This window comes from Lissotriton vulgaris, chromosome 12, assembly GCF_964263255.1.
Source record: "Lissotriton vulgaris chromosome 12, aLisVul1.2, whole genome shotgun sequence".
Classification (NCBI taxonomy): Eukaryota; Metazoa; Chordata; class Amphibia; order Caudata; family Salamandridae; genus Lissotriton; species Lissotriton vulgaris.
Window position 1 is genome coordinate 552123073 of NC_141700.1, and position 14748 is coordinate 552137820.

Consider the following 14748-nt stretch of genomic DNA (forward strand, 5'->3'; position numbering starts at 1 on the left):
TGTGTGGCATGCAAGGGGATGTGAAGGAACCAAGAGGAGTCCTTAGTCTGTCCTACGTAAAAGCCGACACACGCGATGCTAAGGTGCTGGATTTAGTCAAAGAACACAGAGTTGCCATGAGCAAGCCTATAATTGGTGATCAGTAACCTCTTTTGTCATTGATAGTCTGATTGGTAGTACGAGTCAAAGAGGCCCTCCACATAACCCTGACTCAGGGCCAGATGTAGGTAATCTCAATTTACCTATTTTTAAATACCGAATTTTACCGATTCGGTATTTAAGAATAGGTAAATGGGATGTAGATAATTTTTCGGTAACAATTACCGAATCGGTAAGATTTGGTAATTAAGAATCGGTATTTACTGATTCGGTATTTACCGATTCGGTAAATACCGAATTGGTAATAGGGGGAACCCTTTCAAGGGTGGCAGGGTGTCACATTGACCCCCTCTTGCACCCCTGAATAGTGTATGGGTGCACATGTGGCACACATACATGCCCTAAGGGCATGTATGTCTGCCACATGGCACTGAATAAAAAGCACAAAATTGCTTTTTAAAAGGCTTTCTGAATTTACCACCAACTAATAGTTGGTGGTAAATAACAAATCCTTAAATGTAAAAAGCACTCACTTGAGTGCTCTCTACATTAAGAATTCGGTAATTTACCGAATCGGTATGTTAAGAATTCGGTAATTTACCGATTCCTTAAGTTACCCATTCGGTAAATTACTGAATCCTACAATTTGGCAACCTACATCTGAAAAGTCTAATTCCGGTCAGTAAAGGCCGAAATTAGGTAATTTCGGCCGTTACCGACCGGAATTAGGCTTCCTACATCTGGCCATCAGTCTCTTAATTCCAATGTATGATTATTTTTAGGGCGACAGACGGGCAAACACCATGTTGGTAATCAAGGGCCCAACCCATAAAAATTGAGCTGTGAGCTTTTCAGTGGTATTTCTGACTTACTTCTGGACCTCGGAGTAAATTATAAGGATTAGAAGAGTTGATAATACCTACTGACAGTAAATTCTTGGTGATCCTGGCACCATGCATTTGAGTAGGCTTTTAAAAGGAATATCTGAACATAACTAAAATGTTAAATTTGTTCATTACCACCAAGATTTTGGAGTTTGTTATGTTATGTTATGTTAAAGTTTGTCTTAATATAGCGCTCAGCTACTCCAAAGGAGTGTCCCAGCGCTTTATCAGATTGAGAACAGATGCTTAGGAGCGGGCAGACCAGGCCGAGGACTATTGTACAAAGAGCCATGTCTTTAGCTCTTTCCTAAATTTCAAAAGGTTGGTATTCTGTCTCAGGGGGACAGGCAGGGAGTTCCACAATTTGGGAGCTAGATAGCGAAAGGAACGCCCGCCCAGTCGGGCTCGTCGGACAAGAGGAACAGTTGCCAAGGCCAGAGAAGCTGACCTCAAAGTGCGTGAAGGCATATAAAAAACCAGCCTGTTTCTAATGTATTTGGCTCCAATGCCGTGGAGCGCCTTGAAAGCTAGCATGAGAGCCTTAAAAGCAGCGCGCTTTTTAATGGGGAGCAAATGAAGTTTTTGTAACAATGCCGTCGCGCTTGTTCTGCGATGGAAGCCGAAAATGGCTCTAGCAGCGGCATTCTGTACAACTTGCAGACGAGAAATGAGAGAATTCGGCAGGCCCAGATACAGCACATTAGAATAATCCAGGCGGGAGCCTATCAAAGCTAGTAGTTTTGCTTTTAACACTAATGGCATGGGCATAAAAAACACAGGAGGCAAAGTGTTTTTTCGCTTACAAGCTGCAATATAGGATTCTATCATACATGACATGGGGCTATTTGCCAGCTGGGCATCTACCTTGTGATGTCACTTGAAAAATTTGCCTGGCAATTTTTTATGCTGCATATATTTAATGATATAAAAAAAGTGTTGAAGTGTCTTAGTTTTATCTGTATATATTAGAGTGTGGGCTCTCACACCCCAAGGAAGTCTTTAGTCGGCTTGCAGAATTTAACATTTCATATAAAAATTGTGAGAAAATATGCTGGTCAATTTTGGGCAGGTGGCTAACAAACTATTTTGCATATTCCCATATTAAACACTTTCAAGACCATTCTCTTTAGAGGTTCATAAATAAGTATGGACATTTACATAGTAAACAAATGTGTAGCTCATGATGCAACTGGCAATTCGGACATAGCACTGTCATTGGTCCAAGAAATTCTTTGTTGATCAGCACTCTCCAGGGTGCATTTTCCTAACACGTTCTTCAGCTGAACCCAGAAAAAGGCCTGTTTGTTTGGTTCAGAAGGCCATTCCAAGTAAGTCTTTGTGCTCAGCATTTTTCGCAGCTTGCAGAACTTATTTGGAAGGGAATCCAGGCTGACGTTTTCTTTAACAACCAGGATGACGTCATCAAAAGCATGGCCAATGCAACGCTGGTGGGCAAAGTACAGCTCATAATTGCACCACTCGCTGTCAACAAAGCTACGGGACAACACAAAGATGACTTTGCGGCTCTTTTCAATGTTTTCAATGATGTTGTCAATGATCCACTTACCCGGCGTGAAGTCTCTCTCATGTATGCAGATACTGAAAGGGGGGTTGCACTGTTCCAGACGATACAGCAATTCCCTCCTAACCCAATCTGCATCCGAGGAGCTATAGGAGACAAAGGCATGGTAACTGTATGTCCTGCAAGGAATGCCTTTACTTGATCGGTGTCTCGACTGAATGATTTGGCATGTTGCTTTTATGTACCATGGAACATCAAACTTCCAGCAGAGTAGCATAGAAATAATGACCACAACTGCAGTTGTTGTGACAGAGATAATCACAACTAGAGTGACATCACATTCCAGCCGACCTGGTTTGTAAGACTCTATCATGTTACGGAGCAGGTATTGTGGATGATAGCATTTATAGTTCTGAGGCCAATCTGCAAACTCGAGGTCACCATATTGCATGGTCTCCTCAATGAACATGGCAAGCTCGCAAGTGCAATGATAAGGATTGTTGCCTGCTTTCAACTGTGCAAGTTTTGGCATTTTGTCAAAAGAGCCTGTTGTGATCACTCCAAATGAGTTACCATCAATAGCCAGGAACCGGAGGTTGGGGCTCTCCCAGTTGGAGGGGATGAATTTAATTCTGTTGTTACTCAAAAACAGCTCACTCAAATTAGTACTCTTCGTGAAAAAGTTTGTGTCCAGCCCATCTAACTCAGAATTTGACAAATCCAAGTAGTGCAGACTGGTAGGAAGGCACTGGAATATTATCTTTTTTATGATGTTATGGTGCAGTATTAGCTTTGTAATGGCAGGTCCCCAGCTGCAGGACTCACTGTTTGATCCGATGCCATTGTGACTAAGATCAACAACCCGGAGATTTGGCCATTTAAAGCTTAATAATGAAATAATTTTGAGGCTAGTTATTTTGTTGCTGCTGACATTAAAGCATTCCAGGTTAAGCAATGATGGGTTTTTGCATGCTGGGTTGTATACAAATTCGTTGGTCAGTCGGTTATTTGATATGTTCAGCACAATAACATTTTTCATCTCATCCCATGCATCACAGGGAACATAATTAAAGTTGACGTTTATGATGTGAAGATTGCTCACTTTACTGAACCAAGTGAACGTCCAGTCGAAGCGCAGAATGTCTGGGTTATTGATGTCCTGTAGCAGAAGCTTATTTAACGTCAAATTGGATATCCCGACATTTGAAGCAGACGAATTCAGAGACCTTGCAAAGTCTATGGCAATCAAACACAGATTTGTCACATTTGATGTTTGCACATTTATCAATAAGAGGCGTAATAAGTTCTCATTGAACTTTCCCCGATACAAAATTAGTTCGTTCAGGTCAGTGTCTGCTAGACCATTGAATAAGTCCATGTCATCTGTGTAGTAAGAGTGTGCAAACAAATTGCGTAGACGAAGGAGCTTTATGGATTTTCCACGCAAGTCTCCCAGGATCAAGGGTAGCACATCAGGATTTGAGTCCAATGCAAAGTCGCACCAAAGAGAAAAGGTGTTAAGCACAGCGAATGTCCCTTTGTCATAGTGCTTAGGGCTGGAAGCTGTCTTCAATGCAAATTTCTTTAAAGAAATATTTTGCAAGGGTAGAAAATCATTTTTTCTAATCCATGTGATCTCAGTTCCACCCATGGACAGTACCATCAAGCTTCTAAAGGTGTAAAAAACATCATCAAGGGTTGAATTCAAATACAAATTGTTGCTCATTTCCAGCTCAGTGAGGTGTTTCAAAGGACTTATTGCGAGGGAAGGGATTTCCATCAGAGAGTTGTTGAAGAGGTTCAGCTTTCTGAGAAGGAGATTTGAGGCAAAAGAGTTGCGATCAATTCTGAAAATGTTGTTGAAGGCCAAGTTCAAAATTGTCAGGTTTGTATAGGCAGAAAAATCTTCTTCGTTGATACTCTGAAGTTTATTGTAAGACAAATCTAATTCTACTATGCTAGTTGATAAATATTTAGGGACCTCACTGAGGCTCAAGCCGGAACACAAAGCAACATTGTTCTCATTTACTGTGCAAGTCATCTGGCTCTGTGCGACGTTGGCCACTCCAGTCATCAGAATAAAAAGTGCTAGCCATCTCCCATTGCTTTGAACCATCTTCACATTCTTCACACCGTGGAACAAATAATCTGTTGGGGGAAGAAAAGGTAAAAATAATTAAAAAGTAACTTGTTAGATTTGAGCAAATGCATTTTTTCATAACTGAATTAAAGAAGATAGCAATTGATCAATTCTTGGCCTATGAAAAAGTAAACAATTACTAGAAATCTTTACGGGACCATTAGGGCATTCATATGACCCCTCAAGACCTGGCTTTTCGAGCAGTAGCAGCATTTCCCACCCCAGCGCCTTGAGACCCTCACGGTTGAGTAGTGCGCTTTACAAATTATTTGATTCATTGATTGATATATAGGAATAATAAAAAAGTGAAATCATAAATATTTATCCATTCACACTCCCTCCACGAAATCCACCTTTCCTGTGTAGTCACTGGATTTTATATCTTTAACTGGACCCTATATTTTTGCTGCCAATAGAACTCAGTGCATTTTACCCCTGCTAGTCGGTGGTTCCTTAAGGCTAATTTTCATTGGCTCTCCAGTTTCTCCCAGTTAGTGATGAGCCATGAATAGAAGTGGGAAAGGTACGAAATGCCGCCCAGGAAATAACTATAGGCTGACGTCAATGGGCAGAAATGACTCCTCTAAATTCAGCCGAATATGCAGAGTGGGGGCTATGTACCTCCTTTTAACAGTACAGTGTCAAATCCTTTTTGGGCGCACTTAAAGATAGATAAAAGGATGCAAAGACACGTCTTGAGGATCCCTTGTGAGGTTGCGAAGGACAATGATTTTGTTCCAACAGAACTCTTTCTCTTGGTTACATATAACACTTGGCATGCACTTGAAAGTGAGAAAACAAGATACCAAGATAATTCTTGTGTATTTCTAATCCGGTTTCAGAATGACTCTGCTTTTGTTATACCAGACTTTTGTATCTGGCTTTATTGTGGGCTGCTCCAAACAGAATTTTGTCTTTAGAGGTGGGAGCATACTAGGATTACCATAGTACGACACACAAACACACACCCTCCCCCTTAGAGCCCAAGTTGAGTGTGGCGAAGACTTTCACAATCTTGAATTTGCCCTGACACATTGCATTTTGGGGCTGTTTGCACTAAGGCAATAGGTACTACCAAAAAATGGGTAGGGTTGCCCCCCATGAATTTTTATTCCATTGTTATGGGAAGGACCAGGCATACATGTGGCACCTCCAGGTACCCATTTCAGAACATTTTTGGGACCTACAGAAGTTACGAAAATAACTGGATCCGCTGCCTGTGACTTGAGGAGCCCAGGAGGACTGGACCTGCTCTCTCATGTACCCAGGACAAAGAAATTAATTTCTCTGGTCAGTTGGCTGACCTCCTGTGGGGCCACAGGAAGGCCAACAAGTGAAAGAGGCCTTTTTCTGGAAGTAGCCACTGGACCAGAGGCAACTCGACGGAGACTGTGCCCTGCTGTAGGCCTGTGTCAGATACCCTGTGAGTCTCTAAGTACCTCCAGGGCTTTAAAGGTGTCCTTGTGTGGTGGATTGGGACTTGAAAGACTAAATCAGAAGGTAAAATCACTGACCAGGACGCACCTGGTTTATTTAACTAACCTGTACTCTATAGCAATCAGCTTCAAATGGCACCTAGGTCAGAGTCTACTGTGACCATTGACTATAACTGGCACTTTGTTCTTTATTCTACCATTTGTACGTAAAACTATGAAAATTCTTATCTTTGGTTTGCCTTATTAGATTTTTTCATTTCATGTCATTTTGTTCTTAAAATTGTACTCTATTTTTCTAATTCGGGTGAGGAATTATATTGTTTTGCATTTTGATTTTATCAATGCTTTGGAACTGCACAAACACTTTACACTTTACCCCAAGCTAAGCCTGTCTGTTCAGTGCCGTAGCTACAAGGGTGCTGAGTTTTTAGTTACTTAGGGTTCACCCTGATACGAGTTGCGTTTACTCCTTAAGGTGGGTGGTCACTCACCACCCAAATACAAATCACATTTTTTAAACTCCTGTACAGGATTGATTTTACAAGACAATTTTTAAAATTTGCTGTAAAAAAAAAATCGAATTATTTTTTCCGTGTCATTATGTAGAATTGTAATGCAAAAGGGCTATTATTGAAATTGAATCACAGAGCTGTAATTGTTATAGTTTATTGCGAAAAGCAGACAGTGGCAGAGCCTGCTGCGACCCGTTTGTGGTGGTAACGCAAACTGTAACTGTATTGTAAAGCGCTTTTAGAAACAAAAACCTGAACTTGCATTGACTCCTAGTTTAATTCACTTTTTAAAGATTTCCAAAGTACTGTTTTTTAAAATTGGTTGTTACCCACAGTTTTTAAAGTTCTGCAAGCACCTCGCGTAGAGTATTTTTCCCGCCCTGGTCCGTCGCAACTATTTGTGCCAATCGAATGGAGGGCAAGGAAGGGGGGTGAAGCACTTCCGGTTTTCTGGTCTGGGCTGCAGTCAGTGTTCTAGTGTGGAGACGGAAGGCCCCTACTTAACACGCATGCACAAGCGGACACGCGCAGCGGGCGCACCACCGGCAAGCCCGTCTGCGGCCATTCGGGATTTGGGGCCAGAACGCTTGCCCGATTTTTTAAAGTAAAGCTCAAATATAACTCAGAGCAATTACACACGCTATCAATCAATCAATCAATCAAAGCATTTATATAGCGCACTACTCACCCAGAGGGTCTCAAGGCGCTGGGGGAGAGGGGTCCGTTACTGCTCGAACAGCCAGGTCTTGAGTTGCTTCCTGAAGGCGAGATGGTCCTGGGTCAGGCGGAGGTGGGTCGGGAGGGAGTTCCAAGTCTTGGCGGCGAGGTAGGAGAAGGACCGTGCCCCTGTGGTGGCTCTTTGGATGCGGGGGACGGCGGCGAGGGCGTGGCCGGTCGATCGAAGCTGGCGTTTGGGAGCGTAGAAGTTGAGGCGGCTGTTGAGGTATCCTGGGCCTTGGTTGTGTAGGGCTTTGTGTGCGTGGGTGAGGAGACGGAAGGTGATTCTCTCGTTGACCGGGAGCCAGTGCAGGTCTCTCAGGTGTCCGGAGATGTGGCTGTGACAGGGGATGTCCAGGATGAGTCGTGCTGAGGCGTTCTGGATCTGCTCGAGTCTCTTCTGGAGTTTGGCGGTGGTTCCGGCGTAGAGGGAGTTGCCGTAGTCCAGACGGCCGGTGACGAGGGCCTGGGTGACCGTCTTCCTGGTCTCAGTGGGGATCCACCGGAAGATCTTACGTAGCATGCGCAGGATGTTGAAGCACGACGAGGAGACGGCGTTGACTTGTCTGGTCATGGAGAGGGAGGAGTCCAGGATAAAGCCCAGGTTGCGTGCGTGGTCTGTTGGTTTGGGTGCGTTGCCTAGGGCGGGGGGCCACCAGGAGTCGTCCCAGGCGGAGGGTGAAGATCCCAGGATGAGGACTTCCGTCTTGTCCGAGTTCAGTTTCAGGCGGCTGTTCTTCATCCATTCGGCTACCTCTTTCATCCCTTCGTGTAGGTTGGCTCTGGCGGTGGCGGGGTCGTTGGTGAGGGAGAGGATCAGCTGGGTGTCGTCGGCGTAGGAGATGATGTTGAGGTTGTGCTGGCGTGCGATGTCTGCGAGGGGGCTCATGTAGACGTTGAAGAGGGTTGGACTGAGCGAGGAGCCTTGAGGAACGCCGCAGATGACTTCGGCGGCTTCTGATCTGAACGGGGGGAGGCGGACTCTCTGTGTCCTTCCGGCGAGGAAGGAGATGATCCACTCCAGTGCCTTCTCCTGGATTCCGACGTTGCTGAGGCGCTGCACTAGTGTACGGTGGCAGACAGTGTCGAAGGCCGCGGAGAGGTCTAGGAGGATGAGGGCTGCTGTTTCTCCGTTGTCAAGCAGGGCTCGGATGTCATCGGTGGCTGCGATCAGGGCGGTCTCGGTGCTGTGGTTGGCCCGGAGCCAGACTGCGAGAGGTCGAGGGATCCGTTCGTCTCGAGGAAGGCGGCCAGCTGCTTGTTGACGGTCTTCTCGATGACTTTTGCAGGGAACGGGAGCAGCGAGATGGGGCGGCAGTTCTTGAGGTCGGTGGGGTCGGCTGATGGCTTCTTAAGTAGAGCGCTGAGTTTGGCGTGCTTCCAGCTCTCCGGGAAGGTGGCGGTGTCGAAGGAGGTGTTGATGATGTCCCGCAGGTGGGGTGCGATGACAGCGTCGGCCTTGTTGAAGACGTGGTGAGGGCAGGGGTCGGTCGGAGATCCGGAGTGGATGGAGTTCATTGTGCGGACGGTGTCTTCGGTGCTGATCGGGGTCCAGGCGTGGAGGGTGGTAGTGGGGGGTGGTGGTTCGGTCGTGGCGTGCGTCGGTTGAGTGCTGAAGCTGTTGTGTATGTCCGCGATCTTGTTGTGGAAGTAGGAGGCGAGGGAGTTTCAGAGGTCTTGCGACGGGGTGATGTCGTTGTTTCCGACATTGGGGTTGGAGAGCTCTTTAACGATGTTGAAGAGTTCTTTGCTGTTGTGTGCGTTGTTGTCCAGTCGTTCCTTGAATGCAGTTTTCTTGGTGGCGTGGATCAGTTGGTGGTGTTTTCAGGTGGCAAGCTTGAGGGCATTCATGTTGTCCGGTGTTGGGTCTCTGCGCCAGGCTCTCTCGAGGGCTCGGCAGTTCTTCTTGGAGCTCTTGAGTTCGTCGGTGAACCATGGGGCTTTCTTGCTGCCGAGTCTGCTAGGCGGGGTCCCTAGGGGGGCGAGGTCGTCTGTGCAGTCGCTGATCCACTTCGTGAGGTTGGTGGCCGCTTGGCTGGGGTTCGTTGCGCCGGTGGGAGGGTTCTTGCTCAGGGAAGTCGCGAGCTGGTCGACTGTGATCTTGTCCCAGCTTCTGCGTGCAACCTGTTGTTGGTGGTGGATCGTGGTCCTTCTGAAGCTGAAGTGGACGCAGCTGTGGTCCGTCCAGTGGAGTCCGGTGGCGTGGCTGAAGGTGATGTCCTTGCTGGATGAGAAGACGGGGTCGAGTGTGTGTCCGGCGTAGTGGGTGGGGGTGGTCACCAGCTGCTTGAGTCCGAGGTTTGCGAGGTTGTCCAGCAGGGTGGTGGTGTTGCGGTCGTTGTTGTTCTCCAGGTGGAAGTTGAGGTCCCCGAGGAGGATGTAGTCAGCGGAGGGGAGGGCGTGCGGGCTGACAAAGTCGGCAATGTCCTCGCTGAATTGTGTGCGTAGTCTCGGGGGTTTGTAGATGAGGGTGCCTCTGAGGGTGGTCTTGGGGTTGATGTGGACCTGGAAGTGCAGGTGCTCGGCGGGTGCGAGGGTGTCGTCGGTGTTGGTCGTGATGCGGATGGTGTTCTTGTGGATGATGGCGATGCCTCCTCCAGTCTGATTGATGCGGTCCCTCCGGATGATCTTGTAGCCGCCTGGGATGGCGATGGCGATGTCGGACGCTGAAGAGGCGTTCATCCAGGTTTCTGTGAGAAAGGCGACGTCTGGGGCTGTGGTGTTGAGCAGGTTCCAGAGCTCGACTGCGTGTCTGTGGACGGAGCGGGTGTTGAGCAGGAAGCATTTCAGGTGGCTGCTGCTGTTGCTCGTCTTGGTCTTGGTCTTGGTCGGTGCTGGAGTAGTGCAGGTCCGGATGCAGGTGAACTTGCAAGAGTGGCAGCAGAAGGGTCCGTGGGTGCGTCTCGGGGTGGCTTGGTAGTGCGTTGAGTTCAGTGGCGTCGTAGGTCCGGCGGGTGGGCGGGTGTCTGCGGGGGCCAGGGGTCATGGCACTGGGCGCGGTCCAGGTGCGGCCGGGCGCAGACGGGCTTACCTTTGGCGCACAATCGGCGCGCCCGCTGCGCGTCAACGCTGCGCGTTCGCCCGGTCGCCATATATGGCGAAGTGGGAGGGAGGGAGGAGCTGGGAGGCAGGAGCGGGGAGGGTACACAAAGAAAAGGGGGCGTGGCCTCGAGCACGGCGGCGGGAAGCGGGGAGCGGGGCGGGGGGCACAGGGGCACAGGGGGAGCAAAACACGGGGAATAAGCAAGAGACACTAGCTCAGGGGGATACAAGACAACAAAAAACACAGGAGAAAAAAGCACGAAATCACCGAGCGCAGCAACAGTCAGGCAGAGAGAGCGATCCCGCTAGGGCAGCGGGGGGCGGGGTTGAGGCGGCAGGCTCAGCGAGGCTGAGTGAAGTAGCGGGCAGGAGGGGCACTCGCTGCAGCTGGTGGCCGTGCGGTGCGGGGGTGTCCTGGGAGCAGGAGCTGTCACTCATAATTACACTAAAATTATGAACATGTCACACTGTTGTAATATTATGTTCTGAACATCCCCTTGGCTATCTTTGTTTACAACAAACACATAAGCAATCTAAAACCTCAGCACCTATGGTAGCTTTTCAAAACTTTTTTGAATTCATTAGGAAAAGAACAGTTGGTCGGAGCTAAGGCCCTCTCTCAGTAGTGCTTCGCAAACCTTTACTTGTTGATCGCTATGTCCCTCCATTCCAGAATCATGTAAGCATAGTATACAGATGGGATCCATTACGCAGAAATGCAGTCACTGCCCCTATACTATGGTGACGAACCAGAAGCACATTAGGTTAGAGTAGGAATTTAAACTAATATTGGTTAACTGCAGATCCTTCAACAAGCACAAACATGAGCTTCACGACCATCTTGTTGATAGCCAGCCAGATATCATGTTTCTCACTGAAACCTGGTTGAATTAAGATTCAGCGCCTGATATTATGAGGCCCTCCCTCTGAATTATGGGATCGTTAGACTGGATCGCCAATTTAACAGGGGGGATAGCTATTATCCATAAGCTATCGGTACAATGCTACTTAGAACCGGCGAAAATCGAAGCCAGCGAGGCAGGCTTTTTCACAATCACAGCCGACACTAACTTTGTCATCAAAGGCTTTTTAAATTACACACCACCGGGTCCTATCGTCCAGTTTGCATCTAACCTAAGGGAACAAGTAATACAACCAGACTTCATTCTGTAGTGCAAGAGCTCTGTCAGGAACTAGCCGCGTTACAGTTGGTGCTGCAATCCTCTTTCCCAACCCACCAACGGGGCCACCTATTAGACCCAATTTTGCCATTTGGGAAGGTCTAATGATTGAAAGCCCTAAAGCAGTCCAGTGGATGGATCATTATTTGATCCCTTTTAGCACTACGATACCTAATAGCCCAGCTCTGGAGAAGTCAGGGGCAGAGAGACTGTATAGGAAATGGGCAGGTTCTCAGCAGCTAAATTCAATCATGCCCTTCAGCAGGGTGGGCCACCGGGAGGCAATGACATTGAAACTGCCTGCGGCGCGCTAGATGAATGGATTACTGAGGCAATAGACTTAGCGGCCCCATGGTCCTCTAGTGCACCTAGGAGACAGTCAAAATCTGCCCTAAGGTTCAACAAAGAACTCAGGAGAGCTACGACTTCGTGCAAGCGTTTGGAACGGATATGGAGGACAGACTTCTCAGAGCATAGGAAGACCCACTAGAAAATTAGTCTTAAACACTGTCACTCACTCATAAGGAAACCTCGGGCCGCCTATTACAATACAAGGATAGAGCAAGCTGAAAATTCCTCCAGAGAGCTGTTTATATTCTTTAAGGACATATCGTCACTTTCCAGAACTACAGCTCTAAACAGCAGCTTGGTGGAGTCTTGCAACCTGATGCGTCTATCGCCCCAAAGTCCGCGATAAGCATCATGAGGCTGTTCTCTGGAGCAAAGTGCCATGAGTCCATGCAAGAGGGCACGAGTCCCGCCCAGTAATCAACTGTCTTTCAAAACCCCCGTACCCCGCCTCCCAACTAGATCCTCCCTAACCCCAACCACACTGTCCCCGGAACTAACCCCCTCCCTACCTCCCCCTTTTGTCCGGTGTGTTCTGCTGTGTAGGTGTGTGGCATACGAGTGTATCCTCTGTTGACCTTTCATGTCCCGTCTTCAGGTGGCTTATGGAATTCATCAACTAGTCTAAGGACTTTGAGATACTTTGGGCAAGTGAGCTCGCGGAATTCTTGTGACAGCAGGGAGACTAAGGGTGCCCATGTTTCCTTAAAGATGTCGGAAGTCTGTGTTAGGGACGCCTGTATCCGCTCCATTCCCAGTATATACCATAGTCTGTGGAGCCATCCTGTGTGTGTGGGTTTCCATGGGGTGCCCCAGAGCGAGAGAATATGTTACGTCGCTGCCCCTATTGCCAGCCCCATTTGGCGTCCCCGAATGGACTTGAGTGAAAAGGTGAGCTTGTTGGGCAGGCCTAGGAACGCGTATGCGGGGAAACAGGGAATCTCTGTTTTGAAACAGTCGTCTACATCCTGAAGGATCTCCTCCCAGTACTCTAGTACCGTCGGGCATTCCCAGAGCAGATGGAGCATGGTCCCTATGTGTCCGCAGCCCCTCCAGCACAGGGGGGCCCGGCGAGGATTGCTTTTGTGTAGCCGCTCCGGCTTTAAGTGCCAGTAGTATGCCACCTTAACCGCCACCTACCGACATTACGGGCCGTGTGATTTCCCGGTAGTAGACGTCCTGCCATTCCTTGTGTGAGAGCGCGTGGCCCAGCTCCCGCTTCCACCGCTGCTGTCCTGCGGATTTAGCTGTTGTCTGGGGGGGAGTTATTATCTTGTACAGTTCCGTTATCGCCTGTTTATCTGAGGTTTTGGTAAGAAGCCATTTCTCGTATGGCCTAAGAGCGTGGCCTGTGTGTGGTATGACGTCCTTACTGGGGAGCCAGTGCCGCAGCTGGAAATATTGAAAGTTTTGCGGGTTATGGATGGAGTACCCATCTTGTATAGCTTTCAGTGTCATAAAGCCTTGTGTGTCAAATAGGTGACCTGCCGAGTTGCACTCGGTGTGTTTCCATTGCGGGAAGGAGCCAGGGACCATTCCCGGTGGGAACGCCGGATTTTCAAATAGTGGCGTCATTGGCGAGGGAAAGGACGTGAGGTATTTTGTTACCACTACCGCATCCCAGACTTGTAGAAGCGTCTTGGTGATGGGTGACTTTTTAATGTATGCTGGTCTATCTGTTCGTGCCAAAAACGGAATCTTCCAGAGCGGTATCCCAGCCATGGCCCTGTCTTGGAATAGCCAGCGCTTCTCAGACATCGGCCTGGACCACTCCAAAAGATATCGCATCTGTGTAGCCTGAAAGTACCGCCATAAGGCGGGGACCCCCAACCCCCCCTCTGTGGGGACTCGCGTGAGCAGGTCACGTCGCATCCTAGGGCGCTTGCCAGCCCATACGTATTGCTGTATCGTGTCTTGCAGCTTCTTGATCATGCCTATCGGAGGGGTGACTGGAATGGTTTGAAACAAGTACAGCACCTTCGACAGCAGGGACATTTTGACCGCAGCCACCCGACCCAGCCATGAGAGCGGTTGTTGTTTCCATCGCCGAATATCCTCCTGGATGTGCAGTTTAGTGTAATTCAGCTCCACTGTTTGAGCCGTATTGGGCGTTAGTTCGATTCCCAAATATGGGAGTGCCGTTTGTGTGGACAGCCCTCTCAGATTTAATGAGCCCCTGTTGGCCTGGCGGGTGTTGCACCCCAGGGAGAGAATGACCGATTTGCTAATATTCATTTTAAAGCGCGACACCTCCCCAAATCGTTCCATCTCTTCCAGGAACGCTGGTATTGGGACCCTGGTATTGTCCACGGCGACCAGGATGTCGTCCGCGTACAGGCTTATCGTGTGTTCCTCACCCCCGAATTTAATGCCCGTGATGGCCCGGTTGTCCCTCACACGCTGGGCGAAAGGTTCTATATAGAGGGCAAACAGCAGGGGCGATAGCGGGCAGCCCTGCCTCGTGCCGCGGCGTATGGCGAACGGTTTGGAGCTTGTTCCGTTCACTTTAACCGTTGCCTGAGGGGATGTGTAGCAGCTTGCCACCCACGCCCTGAACCTTTCGCCCGTTCCGAATCACGCTAACGTCCGGTCAAGATGGATCCAGTCAACCCGGTCAAACGCTTTTTCAGCGTTGACTGAGAGGAGGGCCGCACCGTGGCGTTGTAATATGCTTTATCGATCACGTGCAACAGGTGCTTGGTGTTGTCTGCGCTTTGGCGGGTGGGGATAAAGCCCGCCTGATCCGGCTCTATTATGCCGGGGAGACATGGGCCTAGTCGCGCAGCTAGGATCCCAGTGAAAAGTTTCAAGTCTAGGTTGAGGAGGGAGATTGGCCGGTATGCCGCGCAGTGGGTCTTGTCCTTGCC

The 14748-nt window shown here is 48.7% G+C and overlaps 1 protein-coding gene across 1 annotated transcript in view; it reads right to left on the reverse strand.

Annotated features, from left to right (window-relative positions):
- Positions 1-1620: 1620 nt before the first annotated feature.
- The window catches only part of LOC147677714 (toll-like receptor 2), a 259373-nt gene continuing 246245 nt past the window's right edge, over positions 1621-14748 (reverse strand). The window contains exon 3 of the mRNA XM_086945364.1: positions 1621-4653. Within this exon, the coding sequence (XP_086801490.1) occupies positions 2162-4621 (2460 nt within the window). The 5' untranslated portion in view covers positions 4622-4653 and the 3' untranslated portion in view covers positions 1621-2161. The remainder of the gene's footprint in view (positions 4654-14748) is intronic.